General features: G+C 48.5%; 1 protein-coding gene across 1 annotated transcript in view; it reads right to left on the bottom strand.

Moving 5' to 3' along the window:
- Positions 1 to 24239, bottom strand: part of INTS3 (integrator complex subunit 3) — an 83705-nt gene that overhangs the window by 47033 nt on the left and 12433 nt on the right. The window contains exons 3-9 of the mRNA XM_061606183.1: positions 24013 to 24096; positions 18317 to 18430; positions 17417 to 17501; positions 12116 to 12182; positions 5213 to 5357; positions 3362 to 3491; positions 508 to 605 (exon numbers count right to left, since the gene is read on the bottom strand). Of these exons, the coding sequence (XP_061462167.1) occupies positions 508 to 605; positions 3362 to 3491; positions 5213 to 5357; positions 12116 to 12182; positions 17417 to 17501; positions 18317 to 18430; positions 24013 to 24096 (723 nt within the window). The remainder of the gene's footprint in view (positions 1 to 507; positions 606 to 3361; positions 3492 to 5212; positions 5358 to 12115; positions 12183 to 17416; positions 17502 to 18316; positions 18431 to 24012; positions 24097 to 24239) is intronic.

The following is a 24239-nucleotide window of genomic DNA, read 5'->3' on the forward strand; positions in this document are numbered from 1 at the left end:
GGCTCCCAGGGAAGAAAAACTAGGTTCCCAAAATGTGACCGTTCTGATTAAGGAGCAGATTCAGAAACGCACACAATGAGGTAAAACAGGGATTTAAAACATGGTTTTTGCAATAGAATATGTACTGAAGTAGGTTTTTAAATACATAGTAGTAAGATAATGAACACCTGTAGTAGGGTAAGCAATTCAGGCGATCAAACTGAATTTCCTGACAAATTGTAAGTTGCTGGAGTTCCAATTAAGGAGCCACAGAGGCTGTCGTGTAAGTTTCAGGCTGGCTGAGCTCAGTGAAGGGTAAAGACAAGGAGGGGAAGACGGGAGGGAACCACGCACGCAGCAAGCACTTACGCCAAGGAGTCACCTGCAAGGGTGCAACAAGATCCTTAAGATCCTTCCCTGTTTTGTAAAATGATGATGATGATAACGATGATTATTATGATTATGCTGCTTTGGGAGGCTACGTGCCCAAAAGTGCTTGAAACAAAGAAACAAATAAAAAGACATTACCCGAGAGGTCATAAACAGCAGCTTGGTCTCCATGTCGGGCGTGAGGCGGCAAGCCAAGAACTTGCGTGAAGTCCGGGACTGCAAGAGTTGCAACACGCCTGTGGCAGGGAAGGGGTGGGTGGGTGGGAAAATGAGACAGGAAACAAGGAGAAGTGAGCTGCATTGCACGGGTGTAGCTGTCCCGCAGGATGCTCCCTAGCTACAAAAATGACTAAATTAACAGGCATCCGGTGGCGGCTTGAAGGCTGCATCACTTCAAACGAAGTGTACCCTAGAAATCAGCTCCAGAGCTGGGACTGGGGCCACAGGAACGTAAGCAAAGCCCTGCTGGATCGGGCCAAAAGGGGTCCATCTAGTCCAGCATCCGGTTCTCACAGCGGCCAACCAGATGTCCTAACGGGAAGACAACAAGCAGGACCTGAGCACCACAGCAACTCTCCCCACTTGTGATTCCCCACAACTGGTTCTGAGGCATCCTGCCTCCGTCAGTGGAGGGAGAACACAGCCATTGTTGCTAGTAGCCGCTGAGAGCCTTATATTTGTGTAAATCCCCTTTAAAGTCATCCAAGTTGGCGGCCGTCACTATAACTTTTAGGAACCGATTCCATAGTTTAGCCATACCCTGTGTGAAGAAGTTGCTTTCTGTTGTCTGAGCCTGCTACCATTCAGCTTCAGTGGATGTCCCCGGGTTCTAGGATTATGAAAGAGGGAGAAAAAATTCTCCCTATCTCCTTTCTCCATACCATGCATAATTTTATACATGTCTATCATGTCCCCCTTAAATCGCCTTTGTACAAGGGTCCTTTGTCCACCTCCAGTTCCCACCCCTCTTGGTACAGGAAAATCATGCGGTTGACATGAGCCTACGAGTTCGGGTGGAAGTCTACCAATCCAGCCCACCCTTCCAAGGGACTTCCGAGCACTCGAGTGACGAGTTTCATTTAAAGACTTGATGGCGCCCACCCTCTCGTCGGAAGAGCCATCCGGAGAGGGGAGCTCTCCGAACCTGCGGCATGGTGTGGTTGCATTTTGGATTTCTCCATTTAAATAATTAGAAAAAAATCAGATTTTTTTTTAAGCGGGGTGGCGGTGGAAAAGGCCCACAACATGAGCAGAAAAATGTTCACTCACATTCCTAGGGTGCTTGTCATTGAAGCGGCCTGGAACGTTATGAGCATCTAAAGTGGTAGCAGGAATCTTTCAAAACAAACGAACGAAGAGTCCCGGGGGTGGATGGGGACACAGGGTTGGTCCCGGAGCCCATGGGCCATGCAGAGAGTTAAAATGTCTGCCTTGGGCCTCAAGTAGCTCCAAAGTTTCCATGCGGGTCTGCCTTGGGGCCTGGTCCGGAAGCTCTAGCTGGTGCAGAACACAGTGGCTAGACTGCTGATGGAAGTAGATGGCTGACAGCACGCAACAATTCTGCCAAAACATCTGTACTGCCTGCCCATATCATACCGGGCCAGTTTCAGGGCTCTTGATATACAAAGCCCGGAACAATTTAGGTCCGTCATACCTTAAGGACTGCCTGAGAGCCTTTCTATCCCAGCTCCATCACTAAGATCATCTGGAAGAGGGCTGTTAGGTGTCCCTCATGTTGCAGAGGCCCGGCTGGCCTCAACTAGAAGTCAGCCCCTGCTGTGGAACGCTCTTCCAGCAGAGAGACATGGGGCACCCTCCCTTTGGACTTTCAGGCACCTCCCTTGAAGACCTTTTTATACTGACAGCCCTTTGCAGCTGTTTAATTCTGAATTAGCCATTCGCTTTAATGATCGTCTATATGGTTTTTAATGGAGTTCTCTATTCTGATGTTGTATACTTCCCTATGATATAGCAGTACCAAAATAAAAGAAGCGGAGCAGAGGTTTGTAGAACTAAGCAAATTAAAGACTGATGCGCAACAATTCATTCCACGTACAAAATAAAATAATCTTGCTGCCCCTCCAGAAGAACTGCTAAACTCCCAGCTCCCATCATTGTCCCTGACCATTGGCCATGCTGGCTGCTGGAGTTGGAATCCGAGGACACTGTTCAACTACAAGGCTTCGTACTTCAAGGTGAGGCCTTGTTAGTGGTGTTGCCACTGATGGGTGCCTGGCTGGCGCTGACCCATGACAGGGCCTCCCGAGTGGTGGCTCCCCGGTTGTAGAATGCCCTCCCCGGTGAGGTCTCTGTCTCTATTGACTCTCAGGAGGAACTTGAAAATAATCCTGTTTACCCAGGAATAAGGTGCTTGAAGGGGACTGTTCCTGGCAACCCAAAGCTCACTGATGAAAGGATGTTTTTAACTGTAATGGTGTTTCAGAATGTTTTAAACTATCTTTAGAATGATTTTCTTCCTTTCTTTTTTTGTTAAAACAGCTTTCCTGATACATTTGCTGCCTTGGGCTCCTTTGGGAGGAAGGGGGTGGGGATATAAATTAAGTAATAAATAAACAAACTCCCATCATCATCCCCAGCTGCTGGGGGGTTGCTGGGAGTTGAGAGTTTAACATGTGGAGGAAACCAGGTTGGGAGGAAGGTCGCACTGAACCCTCAAAACTAGAACCTTTTCCTTTCCAGGGGTAGGAATGATGGGCGTCACCACACAGAGAACATTGGTTATGGGGCAGCACAGACATACCAGGTTTTATCCAACTCTGTTCTACTCAGAGTAGACCCAATGAAATTAATGGCCCTAATTTAGGCACGTCCATTAACTTCCAATGGAACTGCTACAAGCAGGATTAGTGCTGGATACTTCCCACCATTAGGAAATGGCAACAAAATAAAAACTCTGCAGCCTCCTCGTGCAACTAGTCCATAATGTGCCACCGCCCCCCTCCACAGCACACCTCTGGCCTTATCCACCTACCTGTGAACTGTGGGCTCAGCGCCTGGGGATTGTGGATGATGTCCTTCCAGAGCAGCTCAAACTCAGGTATCCTAGCAACGTTCTGCAGCAGCCTCACCAGATCTCGGCCAATCATTAAGCAATCCATAAACTTGAGGGCATGATAGGGGGGAGGGAGACAGAGAGAGAGAGAAGGGGGGTCATTATTGTTCTTGCGCAGAGGGACATGGACAGAGTGTGAGCTTTGGGGAACATTCAGTTCCTAAACCCCCTTGCAAAGCCAAAAGGATGATTGATCCCTCCTGCTGGCCAACACTGAAGAAGTCGGGCTGATGGTCGCCCCCTTTGAAGAGAGCAGGTTCTAAAGAAGCGGTGTGACAGGCAAGAAGGTCAACTGTTTTTTTAAAAAAATGTCAGTGTTTTTTTTAACGGTTGCCATAGTACAAACAAACAAGCCAGGCTATAAATTTGGAGGTTGCCCCTTGATCTCGCCTCGAGGGACCCCAAAAGGTGGGCTTCCCAAAGCTCAGCAGCCAAGGATCCGTCTTTCCCGTTCTCGGAGATGCTGACTCTGGCTGGCATGGCCATCGCAACCGTTAATCGTGATTGCTGGTGGCAACGCTAGGTGGGGAAGACCCTGGCGAAGCAGACCCCTGAGGCCACACGGATGGGATCCGCCACTCCCCGGATGGCGAATGGAGGGTTCTCTCCTGCCGGGTGCCACTTTGCCAGGGCGTTTCCTGCAGGGAAGGGGCTGGCGAAGCAGGCCTACCTATGTGGGTCAATTTGAACAGGTGGGCGGGAGCGGCCACCTATCAGCCCCCTGATGGGATCATGATGTCACATGACTAATAGCTGGCGACAATCCCATCCACGTGTCACAAGCTGGCACACGGGGTGGGGGGAGAGAAAAGATCCAAAAGTGTCCAAAAGGGTTCCCCACACCGGCTCCAGAATTTCAAGCAGGGGGCACCTCTGCCAGCCCTACCTGGAGATGTCGGGGACTGAACCTTGGACCTTCTCATGCAAAGCAGGTGCTCTGCCGTTGAGCCTTGACGCAAGGATAAAGCGAAATCCAGTGCTGTGCTTTTGACTCCGTAGAGCAGCCTTTCCAAACCTTTGGGTCCCCAGATTGTTGTCGGACTACAACTCTCAACAGCCCCAGCCAGCATGGCCAATGGTCAGGAACAATGGGGATTCTGGTCCAGGACCGTCTGGGGACCCAAAGGTTGGGAAAGGCTGCCTTAGAGGAAAAAGCCAGCAGTATATACAAGATGTGAAGCTCTTCTGGGCAGGCGTCAAAATGGACTCTGTGGTTCTCACAGGGAAGACAAAGAGAATGATGCCACAGGAACATAGATGAGCACAGCCAACAGGGCTGGTAACTCTTGATCGCCTTATCCTCTAATCAAATTCATGACCCTTGAGCCGGTCATGTATTTTTAAGACCCCAATTCTTTACTGCAGCTTGCTTGGGAGCAAACCCTGCCACATTCACTGGGACTCCTCCGCAGCACTGGGCATAAAAAGCTCCGTTATCTACTTTGGAACATAAGAAGAGCCTGCTGGATCATCTAGTCCAGTGTGCTGTCCACACAGTGGCAAACTAGATGCCTCTTCTGGGAAGATCACAAGCAGGACCCGAGCGCAACAGAAACTCTCCCCTCCTGCGGTTTCCAGCAGCTGGAATTCAGAAGCACCCTGCCTCCGACAAGGGAGGGAGAGCACACCCATCAGGGTTAGCGAGAGGAGCATCTGCGATGATAAAGAAAGCAGCCTTTGAAGAAGACACGAGAGAGAGAGAGAGAGAGAGAGAGAACCCTGCACCCACCCAAATGCTTCAGATTATCAGACACGTTTGGATGTCCTTACCTGGTCCCGGAGCAGAGAGATGCAGAACTCCACTTCCTTCTGCCGCAGGGCTTGCAGCGGCGGGGAGCCATGGTGGTCGACGATGAGGCGCAGGTAGGTGTACACGGACATCGCGATCAGCATGGTGCTCTTCAGCACCCACTCCCTGGAAGGAAGGGCAGAGACCACGTGGCATTTAATCCACGCCATATGCAAATGGAAACCCCAGCAATCCCAACCGTGCAGTCGTGGGGGTGCAGGCACTAAAGGCTGCTCCGGATGTTGAGATTCTGTAGCCTGGATGACCCAAAGGGTCACACACACCCCGATATGGTATACGATGCTACCTTACATGGAGTCCGACCACTAATCCATCTCACTCAGTACTGTCAACACTGACTAACAGCGGCTCTCCAGGGTCTCAGACAGGCATCTTTCTCGGCCTTACCTGGAGATGCCAGGGATTGAACAGAGGAACTTCCGCGTGCACAATGGATGCTCTGCCAATGAGCTATGGCCTGGCAGAGCTGCTGCCAACCAGTGGCAGCAATACTGAGTTAAATGGACCAGCGGTCTGACTCAGGCCACATATACACCATACATTTAAAGCATCATAATACCACTTTAAACAGCCATGGCTTTGCCAACAGCATCCGGGGCACCAGGGCTGTGGAGTCGGAAGCAATTTTGGGTGGAGTCGGAGTTGGTAGAAATGTACCGACTCCAACTCCAAAATAAAATTAATATATTAATTAATTATATACATTTGCCAGTTATGAAGGAGTCAGACAGTAGAAAAATAGGGGAGTTGGAGTCGAAGGTTTGGCGTACCGACTAGGCAGCCCTGCCGGGCACTGTAGTTTGTTTGAGGTGCTGAGAGTTGTTAGGAGACACACACACACCCATTGCCCTCACAGAGCAAAAGTTGCCAGAGTTTCCTGGGGAAAAGGGATTGACTGGAAAACCACTCTGGGAATTGTAGCCTTACAAGGAGGAACGGGGCTTTCCTAACATCTCTCAGGGCCCTGAACAAATGACAGTTCCCAGAATTCTTTGGGGGATACCATGACTGTTTAAAGTGACATAACAGCGCTTGAAATGTATGCTGGAGCCAGGAACCTTCCCTCTGCTGGAGGCCTGCGTACTTTCTCCACTTATTCAGCTCCTCTCTCTGGAAAATCGATAGGAGAAAGGACATGAGGCAACCTCACTGCACAGAGGGTGTGCTGTCCAGTTAGAGCAGCCTTTCCCAACCAGTGTGCCTCCAGATGTTGTTGGACCACAACTCCCATCAGCCTCAGCCAGCATTGCCAATGGTCAGGAAGATGACAGTTGTGGTCCAACAACATTTGGAGGCACACTGGTTGGGAAAGGCTGAGTTAGAGGGATGCAGCACAGAGATATAAAGGCGAAGTGGACGAAGTGGTGGTGGTCGTCGTGATGTCAGAGGAGCCAGGCAGGCCCTGCCTTCAGCTGGGGGCTCAGGATTAATTGATCTGGCAGGTGACACAGACAAGAGTGCACCCGGAGGCAGGACGGGGCACGTCAGGCCAACAATGGCCAATGCACAACGTGGCGAGCCTGGCCTGCCTGCTGCTCCAGACGCCGCTGGAGAAGTAACACTTTTGTTCCCAATTAAAGCAGTCGATGTACAAACAGCAGGGAGAATTTTAATTTTTAAAGAAAAAAATGGTGCTGCTTAATTAAAACCTCAGTTCCCCTCTGTCGACTATGGGAACATATGCACGCTTGAGCGAGCACAAAGTCCCTCTGAGCGCAGAATTTGGGCTTCCTTGGTGCAGAATGTTAGACTTAAGACAAGTAGCCCTGCCCACAGACAGCAGGGAAGGAGAGGAGTGGAAATCTTTCATCATCTCATAAGGTCTAGAACACTGATCTTATTTATTTATTTAGGCTTTAAGTCTAAGCTAACTGTTCTCAGGAATCTGTATCGGATACGGATTTGCACAAGAAGAAGAAAAAGAAACCAATGTTACCCAACTGCAAACTAGGAAGTAAAGGCTGTCACTGCAGGCATTCAAGAGGCAGCTGGACAGCCATCTGTCGGGAATGCTTTGATTTGGATTCCTGCATTGAGCAGGGGGTTGGACTTGATGGCCTTGTAGGGCCCCTTCCAACTCTACTATTCTATGATTTCTATGAAAACAGCCCTAGTAGGCAGAAAACAATGGTCAGCAGCCTCACGCCTCGTAAAAATGCACTGGAAAGCACTAGATGGCGGTGTGAGGCAACACACTTGGGAGTGGATTATTCCCAGAGAGGGAAGTAAACACACATGAAAAAATCTTAAGTGGGGGGGTGGGGAGGCAAGTAAGTGCTTTAACAACTCGATTGTTCGCCACAGCAATAAGCAATTTTAAAGAGAAATCGCTGCTGCAATAAAAAAATATCTTGAGAAGGTACAGCTGACTGGGAAATAACGAGGTTGTCCCTACGATGGCTGCACTGGAAGGCATCTGTTTATTACTGATCGGCCACCAAGAAAAAGGGCGCCGAGAGGCACAAGATGGGCAACCAAGGCCCAGCACAGCCAACGCCAGATCAGCTTCAGAAATCCAACTCTGCTGCAAAGAATACATCCTGCTTCACATCAGTCCAATAAATATTTCTTGCATCTATTATTTATCTATTTATTATTTGATTTATATCGCACCCTTCCTCCCAGCAGGAGCCCAGCCGTTGGCCAGGCGTGGGGAAATATTTAGCCCTCCTGATGCTGTGGAACGACAACTCCGGTCTTCATCCCTGGCCATTGGCCACGCTTGCTGGGGCCTACAGGAGTTGCAGTTCTGCAATATCTGGAGGGCCGAAGGCTTGCCCACCTGTGCCTTAGGTCCTGGCAGATACAGTAAATTGCCTATAAGCACTGACAGTAATGACAACAGAAGGTTTAAGTGACTTTAAAGTTCAATGAGGACATTGAACTTGTCAAGGATTATCAATACCTCGGCACAGTCATTAACCAAAATTGAGACAATAGTCAAGAAATAGTCAAGAAATCAGAAGGCTAGGACTGGGGAAGGCAGCTGTGAGAGAACTAGAAAAGGTTCTCAAATGCAAAGATGAACACCAAAGTCAGGATCATTCAGACCATGGTATTCCCGATCTCTATGTGTGGATGTGAAAACTGGACAGTGAAAAAAGCAGATAAGAGAAAAATCAACTCATTTGAAATGTGGTAGTGGTGGAGAGTTTTGCGCATACCATGGACCGCGAAAAAGGCAAATAATTGGGTGTTAGAACAAATTAAACCAGAACTGTCACTAGAAGTTAAAATGCTGGAACTGAGGTTATCATACTTTGGACACATAATGAGAAGACAGGACTCACTAGAAAAGACAATATGCTGGGAAAAACAGAAGGGAGTAGAAAAAGAGGAAGGCCAAGCAAGAGATGGATTGATTCCATCAAGGAAGCCACAGACCTGAACTTACAAGATCTGAACAGGGTGGTTTATAACAGATGCTGTTGGAGGTCGCTGGTTCATAGGGTCGCCATAAGTTGCAATTAACTTGAAGGCACATAACACACACCAACATAACCCTCTGTTTAAACCGCAATCAAAATTAAAATAAATGCGCAAACTTCCTGGGGTTAAGTCTTAGATGTAGCTGGCTCAAATGAACTAGCCACGTTTGCAAAACGCTGACATGCAGTTCAAGGTCCTCCCTCGCAATTTTCTTTTGCTCCAAGCTGCAAATGGTGCAACTTGATCGGAGGTACATACTCTCATTTATTGGATAACGATTCAAAAGTGCTATGCCTTGCATGGGCCACCCACTACGTTGCGCCGCAAGGCACGAGAGCAAGTTTTTTCTAGCGCAGGCAGACAGAGGGCCAGGAGGTCCTTGTTGCATGCGCCCCCCTCCCCTCCGACGCAGGCATGCCGAACACACAGAGGAGGCGACGCAGGCGCCGTTCACATTTTTACCAAAGCCATCATTCACAAGCCGGAATAGATGGGCCACTGGCCTGATCCAGCAAGTTCTTCCCATGTGCTTGTCCTGCGAGGGTTGGTTGAGACAACTGGGAATGTTTAGCCTGGATTTAAGGGGAGGCATAAGAACGTGAGCAAAGGCGACTTCCGGGAAGGGTGACTTAGCCTGTGCCTGCTTTTGAGACGGGCTCCTGCCTCAAAAGAAGCTTATTCAGATATATCAGTCAGATTTTTTTTTTTTTTGACTGATTAAACTTCTCCCGGGTAGGGAGAAACGAAGAGATTAACCTCAAAGCCTATTTTTGTTGGGACGACCAGATCTCATTAATTTATGGGACGAGGTCCAGCCGACGAAGGTGGGACGGATTTTCAACAACAAGCTCTATCTGATAAAGCGAACGTTCATCTTATCTTCTAAGAGAGAACGCACTAACAGGCAAGCACCCTTCTTTCTATATTTTTCTTTTACTTGACTTAAATTGTTGCTGTTTAAAAGAGATTTGCCAGATTGATCGGTTTTTGACATCTCACTGGGGAGCCATAACTTCTCTCTGCTACTCACTAATTAATAGCTTATCTCTGTTTTTGTTGCAAAAAGCTGTCCTGGATTTGCATTCTAAAGATATACACAGAAGAGGGATTTCTATTCCAGATTTTTATTTTGAAGAATATTATATTGTCTGAGACTACTCTCTTTTTGGTCTATTTTATTTTGACGAATCTGTTTCCTGACGACCGCCATTAATTGTTTCGATCCTGGGAACTACATTTTGTTTACTTAAGCATGGAGAGATAAGGCTGTCTGCTCTGTTTATACTGTGATGTCACCAAGTTTGGAGTATTAACCCAATTGTTGCTGAAATAAGAAGTGGTTTTCCTATATTTTTCTTTTAAAATGGCAATTAAGAAAGTGGCTGAGAATCTGGAAATAACTATGTTTCAGAAAATAATGGATGAGATTGAGATAACGAAACAAAACCTGCGACAGGGTTGTAAGGAGCTGAAAATTGAATTGAGTAAAATGAAGCAGGAGATTAAAGATATAGGGGTCCCTGTGAGAGAGGTGACCCTGGAAGGGGTCCCTGTGAGAGAGGAGACCCCGGAGATTGGAACAAACGTGGAACAGGAAAAAGATTTGGAGTCTATGGACTTTAGAAACAAAATCTATTGTTTGGAGACACAGGAGATTAAAGACATAGGGGTCCTTGTGAGAGAGGAGACCCTGGAGACTGGAACAGGGGTCCCTGTGAGAGAGGAGACCCTGGAGACTGGAACAGGGGTCCCTGTGAGAGAGGAGATCCCGGAGATTGGAACAAACGTGGAACAGGAACAAGATTTGGAGTCTATGGACTTTAGAAATAAAATCTATTGTTTGGAACTCAATGTTATCTCTGAAGAAATTAATGAAGATTCTAGAGATAAAGTTATCAATGGCATGGATAATCTTCTGGACTGGAATGATGTGATGGAGCCCAATATAGAGAAAATCTATGGAATTAACTGCAGCCATGTGACAATGGAAAAACTTTCAAGAGATGACCCAGTGTATTTTGAAAAAAAGAACAGAGATATGATTTTACAGCAGTATTTCAGCAACCTATTCAGAATGGATGGCAAGAAAATATTTGGGATAGAGGTAATTCCCATCAGACTCTTACTATATGACTATGGCTTTGACAGCAAGATTATTATGGAATACTGATAATGGAAGATTGGATACTGAAATTATTGGACTTAACAAGACTACTGAAGATGGAAGATGGAAAATGGAACTAATAGGGATAATAGAACAATGGCTACTGAAATTATTGAACCTAACAGATTCTGATGTGATGGATTAATTGAAATGTTTATTTTGACTATGGTTATGACAATAAGATTATCATAATTAGTAATGAGATGGATTAATCGATATGCTTATCTGGAAAAAAAATTGATAGATATATTTCTTAAAGAATTGAAACCTCTCTTTGACTTTTTGTGGAAAGAATAAAGTAATGTTTATGAGATTTGATGATTAAGTAAGATAACTACTGGAGGAAAGTGATTTTATAATATGACTTAAGAGACAGGATTGTTATATATTATAGACTTATAACTGATTTGATCTTTGACAAATGGGAAGTCAATATTTTACTCTTTATTTTTTATTTTTGTTTTTTTTTTTCTTTTTTTCTTTTTGTTTAACTATTTTTGATTTTGTTTTTTGTCTTCGAATGTTTTATGATTTCGTCTTGTATGTTTTATGAAAATCTGAATAAAAATTATTGAAAAAAAAAAAAAAAGAACGTGAGCAAAGGCCTGCTGGATCAGGCCAAAAGGGGTCCATCTAGCCCAGCATCCTGCTCTCACAGTGGCCAACCAGAGGGAAGCCCGCAAGCAGGACCTGAGCGCAGCAGCAACTCTCCCCTCCTTCACTGTCCCTACTCGACACGGCCCTCAAGTGTTTTTCCTGGTTGGAACGTGTCCTTGAACTCCCGATCATGCCTGTTGCTTGATCAGAGGGGTGTGAGCGAGTGTGTGTATAACCTATAAACAAAGGTAAAACTTGCATATATTGCTCTGCCCACTATTGCCTCTGGCTCTGCCCGCCACTGGTATGCGGCCCCCGGAAGGTTGCTCACAAGGGGAGGTGGCCCTTGGGCTGGAGAAAGTTCCCACTGCCCGTGACTCGCGCGGGCTGCGCAGAGCAGCTTCGGGACATTCTGCATCCGGTAACGGGGAAAATCCAGGACCAATAACCACCAACAAGGTGAAGACGGACTTCAGAGTTCACTCAGGATAAGATCATACATGATCTAGTCCGCTGCTTTAAATAAAGAACAAAACCACCAACCACGCACATCTGAATGGGCCCCTTTGAGCGAGTCTCTGCAAGCTCTGTCTATCTTGTTCCATGGTGAGCAGGCAGTGACCCCCGGCTGCCCCGCAAAAACTCCCCGTGGCGGCTGGTTAACCAAACATACCTCTGCTCAGTGAGCATGTCAAGAATATTCTCCGCCAACCAGATGTTCTTCGCCGTCACATCTCCGCCTGCAAGACACAAGCGCTCAGTGTGAGAGTGTGGAAGGGAAGTCGGCTCACAGGCTGATGGGGTGCAGTTCCCTCTGGCACCAAGAGATGTACCAGACTGCCTCCTACCCGTCAGGCAGGCAAGCGAGTGGCCGATTAAACTTTTTTTGTTGATGTTTCCTCTGCATGTGCACGCATACACCCATAGGGTGGCATGCAACGCTACTCCTAATCAGAGTAGACCCACTGAAGTTAATAAATAGACATTACTGAGGTTTGTGAATTTCAGCGGCTCTACCTTGAGTAGACCCAGCCCCTAGTCCCATCCATCCTTGCTCAAAAGGGTAGCTAGAACCAAAAAGGTCACTTTCTGGAAACTGATCACTATCTAACCCCAATATATCTGCTGTTTTGTGTGTGTTTTAACTTTTCTTTTGCCGTTCTTACTATACAGCGCCTTGAGACTATGGTGTGGAAGGTGATTAATACATTGATCATTGTAGAAACAGTATCATGGTAAGTTGCTTTGTATTGAAAAGGGGGGGTGTTGTAAGCGTCAAGCCTCATCATGGGGCTAGTCCTCTCTGAGGCTGAAGACAGAGAATAGGATCAGAACCAGAGAGTTCACATGCCTTTGGGTTTATGCCTGATCTAGCAGACGAAAGCAGCCTGGTTAGAAATGACAACCTTTCCTGCACACAATTTGACTGAATGGGCATCTCACCAGAGGTTAGAAAAAGGGGGAAATGGAAATGGACTGCCTTCAAGTCAATCCCAATTTATGGCGACCCTATGAATAGGGTTTTCATGGTAATGGGTATTCAGAGAGGGTTTACCATTGCCTCCGAGGCTGAGAGGCAGTGACTGGCCCAAGGTCACCCAGTGAGCTTCGTGGCTGTGTGGGGATTCGAACCCTGGTCTCCCAGGTCGTAGTCCAGCACCTTAACCACTACACCACCCTGGCTCTCAGAAAAGGGGAATGAGGCCTAATAACCCAGGAAGAGACCAAGCAGCTGTGGGGTTCTTAACCTTGTTGGGAGTAAAGCACCAGCGCATGTAACAAGTGACCTGAACCAGTGAGGGGCAATAGACAGAAAAGGCAGTCTATTCCTCCCTCTGCTGATTCCTCCTCTAAAGCGGTTGTTGCTTTTGCAGGCTTCGCTCCTTCCCTTCCTCCCTTCTCTTCCTGTCTTTTGTTCTCCGTCATGGCTCCCTGAGCGGAAGCTGCATGGCTGCTTCGGCAGGTATGACTTAACCTCTTCGTAGTAATAGGTCTTAAGTTTCTTTATCCTTTCAACTAGCAGTCTTAACAGACTAGTTATTTATGCGCTCTACTGCAATATATAACACACGCACACACAGGCAAAAAAACCCCCTCTAACAAGCCTAAGTGCAGCCTGCCCCAACCTGGGGCCCTCCAGAGGTTGCTGGCCTCCAACTCCCATCTGCCCCAGTTGGCAAGCCTAATGCTCATGGGTGATGGGAGTCCAATGGGCTCTGAAGGGCCGCAGAGTCTCCCCCGCCCCTGACGTGGAGGCAGCCGAAGTCATGCTGTCAGCTGTGAGTGGTTCAAAAAGAGCCCTGAGTCTTGCAAGTTCCTAGTCCCTCTGAGGGATTTGCAAGGCAAATTCCTCTTGTTTTTCCAGACTGCCAGAGAGTTTAAAGAGTTCTATAAAAGTCATGCTACGCAGCTCTTGGTTGCCTGTCCTTTAGAAGGGAGCACAGGAAAGGCCTCAAAAGCCATTGCAATGCAGTCGTGACAATGGAATCGTCGTAAAAAATCTATCAAGGGGCAAGAAAGAGGGGCCTCCTGGGAGGGGGGGGAGCGGGGGGAGCCAGAGGTGGCTTTGAAAAAGAACTCTCCCCATACGTTAAAGTTGGCGTATGCTTGGCAGGGTGGGGGAAGGGGGGACAGTATTCGGGCTCACTCTGGCTTTGCCCTTCCCAACCCCCACCCCACCCCAAAAAATAACTTCTAGAACCTGCCCCTTCAGGGGGGAAAAAGAGAACTGGCAGCCTCTGTGCTTGCAGAGGAGAGGAAATGTCAGGTTTCTATTGCGGCAAATTCCCTCTTCCAAACATGTCAGTCCGTGCGATGGAGAGCAGGCCAAAAATTCTCAGAGACCCCTGTTGAGCCAATACCTGATTTGGTAGGGAAGGAACAAGACAGAGAGAGGAAAGCCGCTTGGCCAAGAGACATCCTGGATATTTCCTGGTCAGCGGCCTCATTGTGCACAATGGGGTTCCGCTCCTGAAGCTAAGCGGGGCAGGGCGGAGGTCCTCGGAAGGCAGGGGTGGCCAACCTGTGGGCCTTCTGGAGGTTACTGGACCCCAACTCCCGTCAGCCCCTGCAGCCAGCGTGGCCAATGATGGGGATGATGCAAGCTGGGAGTCCAACATCATGGTAGAGTCACGGGTCAGCTGCACCTGTCCTAGGACAGAAGCCACAATGAGCTTCTCAGAGGGAAAAGGGCAACTGATTATTTCCGCAACCAGGACAGACTGAAGCAAGGGGAAAGATGTCAGATCTAACACACAGGTAAGGCTGGCTCCGTACAGGGCTTGGGTTCAGGGGAACAGCCACACTATTTGCCAGGGATGGGAAGCCAGCAGTTCAACAGGTGTCGCTGGGCTGCAGATCCCATCATCCTTGACTGTTGGCCGTGACAGCTGAAGATGATGGAGTGCAACATCATCCAGAGGACCCCATGGGTTCCTGACCCCTGCTATGCACAAACAGAGTTCTCGGCAAGGATAATTCTATATATATTTAAAGGCCTGAACCCATATCAATAAGCACCACACACACACACTTTAAAGTAAAGTGGAAAAGAAATCTTCTGAAATAGTCTAATTGTACAGAGAACCTTTCAAAAGCAAACAGCGTCCAGCAATTGTATACAAATGGTTTACAGATAAGCCAATTTTTAAAATTGGTCGTATGTTCTCTATCTGCGATAGCGCATAAACCATTTCACAAGGTTCCTGCATTAAACGGTTACCAACTCTTCCTTTTTTAAAAGTTTCTGAAAATAATAATAGTAATTACAGAATAAGGCTTCCATGTGATGTTTGTTCTCTTTCAAATTGGACCCCAAACGCACCAGGGATGCTTTAAATTGGGAGTAATCACACTATCAGAATAAAGGAATCCCTCTTTCACAAGACTGTTTCTGTACACCATGTTGCTAATTAAAAAACTGATTTCGGCCCTTGGTTGCATTGCTGGAAAATAGCAAGCCTTTCCATGATCAGCCCATCCCTCCTTCCCCCGGCCCTGCCTGGCTCCGGTTTAAAGCAGCTTTACTCAGTTAAACCAGTAGCTGCTGGCAACCCACTCCCGAGGCACCACATCGCCACATGACATTCGATGCATTTTTATCATGCCTGTGTTACTGTAGGTAAACACCAACGGCCACAAAGAGTAATATTGGCTTAGTTCACAGAAAACACTAAACCGCAGTCAACGCTCAACAGTAGTTAAGGCAGTCAACAGTTTTCCCCCTTTTACCTTTTTTTTGGAAAAAACAGGGGAAAAACTTTTCTTTAAAGGTTTCCTGGTTTTTTCCCTGTCTTTCACATCCTTACAATCACTTAAATCTTGGTTTATTATGTCCCAGAATAGTGAAAGGAACCAGCAAGAGCAATTGACCCTTGAGCTATTTGAATTTTTCGCCACTCTTCACTCGTCGCTCTATAGCTTTTGGGCAGTGATAGCTCCCTAACCGTAATTAAGGAGGTGGTCCACGTTTGCACATTAACGTTCGTAGAATCCTAGAATAGTAGAGTTGGAAGGGGCCTATAAGGCAATCAAGTCCAACCCCCTGCTCAATGCAGGAATCCAACTTAAAGCCTAAGCTTTAACGAAAGTTTGTAAACCTTGATTAACAAGCAGCCTTTAATCATTGTCAATAAACCATAGTTAAGCCACTTGGCTGGGTTGACACCAAAGACTAGGCCATTCCTTAATTTAACAAAACCATAGTTTAGCATTTGTGTTGTGTGCAAACCAGGCCGGTGCGAGGGAACATTGCTTCATGACCATGAATATAACAACATAAACAGAGGCACTGGCAGTCAGTAGAGGCAGCCATCTCCCACCACCACCAGCAGCAATACCACCCTAAGAATCATTCCCAAATTCCAGAGGAATCATTGATGGGCAGCTGAAGGCAGCTAAGGTGCTACCAAAAAAAAATCATCAGGGATGCCGCTCAACAAGATCAGCCTCAGAAGACCTTCTCTTGATCCCACCGGTTAAAACAGCTAGACTGGTGAGGACTAGAGAGAGGGCTTTCTCAATAGTGGCCCCCACCCTGTGGAACTCTCTCCCAAATGATCTCCGCCATGCCCCTTCTATGATGAGCTTCCGCCGGGCCTTGAAGACCTGGCTCTTCAGGCAGGCTTTTGGGGTGGGTTAGGTTTTTACTGTTATGGTTTTAAATTTTAACGTTTTAATGTATTGTTTTTTATCTTGTATGTCGCCCAGAGTGGCTGGACAACCAGCCAGATGGGAGACTAATAAATTTAATAAATAAATAAATAAATAAATAAATAAAATTGTCCTTGTTTTTTTTAAAAAAGGAAAATTCTTCAGCCATCCCATCTTTAAAATGTAACCTCACCTCACTTTTTTAAAAAATAAGGACAATTTTGCTCCTTCTCCTGAAACCCACCAATGACCCTTTCACACAAATGGTCTTGCTAACGGTGCCAGGATATTTGGCCCTGCTTGGGAATTCAGCCGCGTCAGCCTAGATGGGTCAATGGTTTGGGGCACTGCTCTTCCACCTTGGGTCCCCACATATTGTTGGACTACAACTCCCATCAACCCCAGCCAGCTTAGCCAATAACCAAGGATGATGGGAGCTATAGTCCAGCAACATGTGGGGACCCAAGGATGATGAACAGTGGCCTGGGGTCAAGGACCAGGAGGGTAATGCCAGCTCCCTGAAGAGCGGGTGCAGGGAACCTTCGGCCCTCCAGACGTTGCTGAACTACAACTCCCATCAGCCCTAGCCAGCATGGGTCAATGGCTGGGGCTATGATGGGAGTTGTAGCTCAGCAACATTTGGAGGTTGCCCAAAGGTTTGAAGTGCTGTTTCGGGACCCACATCCCTCAAGCCAGCGTCAGACAGGAGGGTCAGTCCTAAGCTGGGCACAAGGTAACTCAGGGAGAGTCCAGGCTTTCAACCCGTGAGCCGAAGAGGACGTGGAGGGCTATCCCTGGCTAAGCTGCACCCCAACACACTTGCCTGCAATCTGCTTCATGAAGGTCATGCAGATCCCATCGATGCCCAGTATCCCGCTCCTCACCATCTCTCGGAGCAGCCAAACCAACTGAAAAGTGAGGAAAACATAAAGGGGGATGAATTCAGAGGTCATTCAAATGATCTGCCCACTTCAATGTCCTTCCCGACGCCTGTTTTGCCAGCGCTGCGGTTTTCACGCAACGGAAGAGGCCTACGTTTGTGCGTGCCAAAGAACTGGTGTGGTCACGACAGTGTCGCTGCTTGAGGAGTATGTGCTCCCAATAAACAAAATCCTACAAGTTTCTAGCCCTCATGGTTCGGGGAGGAAACTAAACATGGCATTGGCCATTACTGTTATAAACACAGGGTGGCAATCCAATGTTAGGCCTACTCAGAGAAGACGCATTGGAAACGGCAGACTTGACTAACCTAGATCCATCACTTTCAATGGGTCTGCTCTGAGGAGAACCTAGAACGCACAGAAAGAATCTTTGTCTATGTGGGGATTCCTGTAACAAGGAAGTTTTGTTTCCTATGAGCAGCTGCCAAGGCCACCTACCACAGCTTTTGGTTTCTCGTCCCACCCAACCTTACAGTCTCATTCCCACTCATCCTGCACTTCCTCGTTAGCCCCAACACACCTTTTCCACGCGTAAAATTTCAATCTAGTGGGGAGGGAAGAAAGTATGCCTAACTGCATATCGCACTGTGCACGCCACAATGTCCACCTTGCCCACTGACAGGGCTTGATCCGATTGCAGAAACTGGGATTCCAAACCCTGTGGAGACGCCCGTGCGCAGCGCCACGCTGTGGCTCAAGATCACCGCCAGGCTGATCTCATCTCATGCTTTTTCTTAAGCAGGGACGAACACAGAGGAAGGAGAGAGAGAGGGGCTTCCCACCTGTGTGCGAGAGGTATCCTGCAGCTTCAGGTACCTCTCCATCAGAATCTGGTTCATCTTGTTCAACACGACGTTCATCCCGTCTCGACTCACTAGCGCCAGGTCCCGGTAACACTGTGGCAGCGGAGAGTACATGGGGGTGGGTGGGAGAGGTTCGGTGGGAGAGAGATTGGGGGAGAGGAAGTGTCAGCTGACCGGAGTGCAATGACAGAAAATCCCTTGAGAAGGAAACTGCCCAAGGATCTCAGGATGAAAAACGGCATGCAAACATTTTTTTAAAGAGGAGCGGGGAAACTCAGGCCCATGGGCTGAATGTGGCCCTCCAGGCTTCTCTGTCCGGCCTCGGAAATCTCGCCAAGCTACATGCCCCTTTCTGTTATGGAAACCCAGAGTGGTTTTGCCTGGCTGAAAAGTCTCCTTCAACGCTTGTTCGTCTGGATGGAGGATAGAGGGGTGTGTGTGTGTTAAAGCTACACTACTAGGCAAAGGTAAACTTGCATTTGTAGCTCTGCCCACTTTTGCCTCTGGCTCCGCCCACACTGGCACGCGGCCCTCGGAAAGTTGTCGAGAATTCGGCCCTTGGGCCGGAAAGGGTTCCCCACCCACGCTTCAAATACAATATTTTTTTTAAAAAAAACTTCCAGCTCTGGCCAGGAATCCTATGAGACACCAACTCTGCTTGGAAATCTAAGCTCTTGAGCTCTCGAGTAATCCGTTTTACATCGAGTTTGGAAGATCTGACCAGATCAGGCTTTGCTGGCATCAGACTGCCTCCTGTATTGGGCGCCCACCTAGGTGTGTGTTGCTTGTGCATTGTTGGGTTTTTTTTAAAAAAGGACTAGTTATATGCAAAATTATACACACCCAAAAATATTAGGTATGAAAGAGTCAAGCCTTATGCTGTACTATATTTCTCCAGTATAATTATATTGATACACACGTATCTTTATACAGTTATAAATGCTGTAATATACACACCTGTTTATGTGAATAACCTGGAGTGAATATGCGTAAAATGTTATGCATATAATAATATATACATATGCAATCGCTCTTTGCAGTTTTAGTGCAAGTGCAGGAATCCTTTGGCCCTCCAGATGTTGCTGGACTACAGCTCCCATCAGCCCCAGCAAGCACAGCCAATGGACAGGGATATGATGGGAGTTGTAGTTCCGCAACAATGACGCTATCTATCAGGCACAGACAACCTGCAGTCCTGGAGATCATTGGTCCCCACCCTTTTTGGTATGGTGGCCCACAAGTCCACATTCATTTGGGACGGCGGCTCACTGATTTATTATCACATGTATTTTGGACCGTAGGTCTTCTCTGCAGCAAGAGCGCAAGAGAACGTATGGTAAAAAAAATAAAGACATGGGCTTCCCCTCTCCCGCAGCAAAGAAATGCATGTTTGGGTTAAATATGGGTCTCAGGTCTAGAAATATTCAAGGCGACTGCTCTGGATGTTACTGGAGTTCAACTCCCATCATCCCTGACGCTGTGGGGCTCCCAACTCCCATCAGCCTCCGCAGCCGGCAACCATTTATTTATTTATTTAACAAAATTTATTATACCGCTCGATTGTGAGAAACCCCTAAGTGTTCTACAAAAAAAGAAAAAAACTGAAAACAGTCAAATCGAGAAGAACAAGCAAGTAAAACACTTTTTTTAAAAAAAAAAAAAAAAAGAAAGATAAAAAGACACAATAGACTGAAAAGGGATTCAAAAAATCAGCATCCGTGTGTCTGGATAGGCTTGCCTAAACTAAAACAGTTTACGTGTGTGCCAGAAAGAGGACAGAGGAGGCATTTGCCTGGTGTCAATAGCACCACATGGCCAATGGTCAGGGACGATGGGAGTTGTAGTCCAGCAACGTCACTGCAGGCCACAGGTGACCCAGCCTCCCTTTAACGGCAGGAGACAGTGAAACCTTGTATATCAGGAACAGCCAGCACTCGTTGCTTTTTTTTTGAGGAGGAGGAGGAGGAGGAGGAGCGTTGAGAGGAGCTGCTCCCCACTGGCACCCAAATGAAAAGCAGCAAAATGAGGGCCTGCTCCTATTCAGCATTACACGCTCAAGAAACTGACATATGAAAATAATTCCAGGTTCTGCATCATGCAGAATACACAAGAGCACGGCCAATTGACTCGGAAATGTCATAAATCAGCTGGGGCTCGGCTTTTCCAAAATGTAAAAAATGTGCGCAGATGGAGAATGCATTCCCCGTGCTTCCCAAACTTTGCTCGCCTGCAAAGGCTGCTGGATGGGAGGCCGCTCCAAGAGAACACCCCGGTTCTCGATCCACCAGAGGTTTTGTTTAGCCAAAGGGTGGCGCAAGAACCTTGTGGGAGTGTAGCTTGTTTAATAGCCTTGAGGGTGCTCTACTGCTGAGCTAGGGCCCTTTCAGAGCCCTGCCTGCCATCAGGGCGAAGGTCCATCTAGTCCAGCATCCTGGGAGACCAGGGTTCGAATCCCCACACAGCTGCAAAGCTCACTGGGTGACCTTGGGCCAGTCACTGCCTCTCAGCCTCAAAGGAAGTCTTGGTAAACCTCCTCTGAATACCACTTACCATGAAAACCCTATTCATGGGGTTGCCATAAGTCAGAATCGACTTGAAGGCAGTCCATTTCCATTTTCCATTCACGCTAAGGAAAGCCAGTGTGGTGTAGTGGTTAGCGTGTTGGACTACGACCTGGGAGACCAGGGTTCAAATCCCCGCACAGCCATGAAGCTCACTGGGTGACCTTGGGCCAGTCACTGCCCCTCAGCAGCAGAGGAAGGCTTGGTAAACCCCCTCTGAATACCGCTTACCATGAAAACCTTATTCCTAGGGTCGCCATAAGTTGGAATCGACTTGAAGGCAGTACCTGTCCTCACAATATCCAGCCAGAGGCCTCTGAGAAGCTCTCGGGAAGGACCTATGTGCAACAGCGCTCACCCCACTCACCATCCCAGCAACCGGCATACTGCCTCCGACAGTGGAGGTAGAACACAGCCAATGATCCTGTTCTCACAGTGGCCTCTGGGAAGCCCGCAAGCAGGACCAGAGAGCAATTCCCCCCACTTGGGACTCCCGGCAGCTGGTACGCAGAGGAATACTGCCTGCAAAGCCAGAAGGGGTGGGCAGGAGGTGACACCTCTTGCCTGCTCCCTCATATGCCCCGGCAAGGAGGAGAGAGACCAGGAAATCGTTTGCCAACCTATTGCTGCATTCACGTTAATTTGTGCCGCTAAATGTCATGCCACCCAGGCAAGGAGGGATCTGCTCTCCAGTTCTCCCATGGAGAGGTTAACGAGGCCGTGAAGGCGCCCTTTGGCGTGAACTCGCAAGGCTGCGGCATCGTTTTCACGCAACGCTCAAGAGACCCGATTAGAAAGGGGGGGGAAGAGCCACGCTCAGAACTGGAAGAGGCTTTGCTCAGCCTTTTGGCGTTTTCCAAATGTTGAAAGGCAGGCTCGGTTAGCAAAGAGGAGGGCAAAGAAACACAAACAGAAAGCTGGTTGCTGCGTGGCAAAATTGAGGCCATGGCACTTCAGCCCCTCAAGCAGCTCTCAAGCCGCAGGACGGATGGCGGAAGGTGCTTGAAGTGGGAGAAACAGGGCAGCGGGAGGTGCAAAAGACAGGAGCCTGCATGTGCGGGGGGAAAGTGGCGATGGCGCTGCAAATGTGTTTGGTTTCTGCAGGGCCAGGAAAAGGACTCTGTCCATGCTTGGAGACACTCTTCTTTACTAACACTTCTGTGTGTCCACAGGGGGCTTGGACGCCAGCGCCGAGAACACAAGGCTTTTTGTTGGCATCGGCAAGGTTTATACGAGATGTCCATTCTGGGGGTGTTTATTCTAAGCAAAAGGTTTAAAAGGTTCAACAAAGGCAACCGCATCTTGCAGCTGAATCCTGGCTCAAATTATGACCCCCTGCCACAAAATGTTGCGGCATGGAGGGTGCTCCTGTTCAGGATTCCAGCCAGCCATGCCCATTCCCAGGCTGCTCCATTTCGTTCCGACCCAGGAGGGTCGACCTGGGAGACCAGGGTTCAAATCCCCACACAGCCACGAAGCTCGCTGGGTGACCTTGGGCCAGTCACTGCCTCTCAGCCGCAATGGTAAACCCCCTCTGAATACCGCTGACCATGAAAACCCTGTTCGTAGGGTCACCAAAAGTCGGGATCGACTTGAAGGCAGTCCATTTTATACAACAGCTTTATACAAGTGGCACCTGCAACAAAGAGCTGCAGCATGGGGCGCAGAGTTCTAGCCAGCCAGCCAGCAGCCACACCCTTTTCAGGCTACTCCATTCCACTCCCCACCCAACCCTCACACAACAGTCAAAGGGGCGGTATCCACATCAGTCCCGCTCAGAGTTGACTCACTGACTGCAGTTGCAGTGGGGCAGCCTTCCCCGCCCTGGTACTCTCCAGGTGCTTCGGACTATAACCCCCACCAGACGATTCAGTTGGCTTTGTTATTCCCATCAGCAACCCTTCCCCCCCCTTTTTTACAACCCCTGCCTTGACACGCATCCAAGAAGGTTCTACTAAACACAACCCATTTCATTAACAGGAAGAGAAAGCGGCCCTGATGAAAATGTGTCATGTCAATGAATAAATCAGCGTCAAACGGCCTACACCCACCCTGAAAGAGGAAGGCTCCAGAGACAGGCGTAGCAGCAGGGAGATGGCAGGCGGCTTTTAACTCTGGGCACAAGACAAAAAGCTGGAGAGCACGGGGGGAGGAGAAGGGGAGAAGGGAAGAGCGGCTGGAGGAGGAAAAAGCCCACACACACACACACACAGCTCCAGAGTTTGGGAAGGGAACTTTAATTAAAAGCAAAAGCTAGCCGAGCGGAGGAGGAGGAGGCAGCCTCGCACTCATGCATCAGCTAGCTGTCACTCCGATGGCCCAACGCGGCCAAGAGTCTCCCGCACACAGCTGGACGGGCTCAGCATACAGCTAATTTTCTGCACTCGGGGCTGCAGGAGGGCCGGGGAGGGGTTGGAGGGGGGAGAGAAGACTTGCCAACTCCTGCAGGCAGCATTCTTTCAGAGGCTTTGGAAGAGGGCGGCTGCTTTGCAGCCAATCCGCATTAAGAGCAGCAGCAGCAGCAACAAAATGAGCGCTGTGCTCCTCACTGTCTCAGCCTCAGAGGCTCAGAGCAATGCTGCCCAAGAACAGAAGAAGATGACGCCCTGGGGGTTCTCAGTCAGCCTGGTGATCTACTTAGCCAAAGGCCGGCACAAAAAGCCTGTTGAATGGCTGGGGACACTCTGCCACTGGGCTACGGCCTGCCGAATCAGGCCAAAGGGGGTCCATCTAATCCACCCCCCTCTGTTCTCCCAGCGGCCAACTGGAGGCCTCTTCTGGGGAGCCCACAAGCAGGACCCGAGCACTCCGGGGCTTTCCCCACTTGCAGTTCCCCACAACTGGTGCTGAGGTAGACGGTGTCTGAAGCTGGAGGTTCTAGACAGCTGTTGTGGCTAAGAGCTTTAAGCCAGACCACTTGCCTCCATGATTTTGTCTGTTTAAAAGCTATCTGAGCTGGTTTCCAGCACCGTTAACAACATAAGATGACTCTGCTGGATCAGGACAGCGGCCCGCCTAATCCAGCATCCTCTTCTCAAAGTGGCCAACCAGATGCCACATTGGGAAAATGTGCCGAAAATAAATATTTCAGAGTGACAAATGGGGGACTCTTACCTTCTGCGCTTGAGGGGGTTCTGTGAGGATCAGGGTGAAGAGGCCCAGGCATACCTCCTCGTGCTGGGGGGCTCCTTTGCATACCTAAGGGAACAAGAACAGAAGGTGATCCAAGAGCAAGCCACAGTTCAGAGGATGGCGGGGGGGGGAGGAAGGAATCAGTAGCGATCCCAAACAGATCCCTCCACAACAGTGACACTGGAGCCACATACACACCATAAATTTAA

This window comes from Rhineura floridana, chromosome 22 (assembly GCF_030035675.1).
Source record: "Rhineura floridana isolate rRhiFlo1 chromosome 22, rRhiFlo1.hap2, whole genome shotgun sequence".
Taxonomy (NCBI): domain Eukaryota; kingdom Metazoa; phylum Chordata; class Lepidosauria; order Squamata; family Rhineuridae; genus Rhineura; species Rhineura floridana.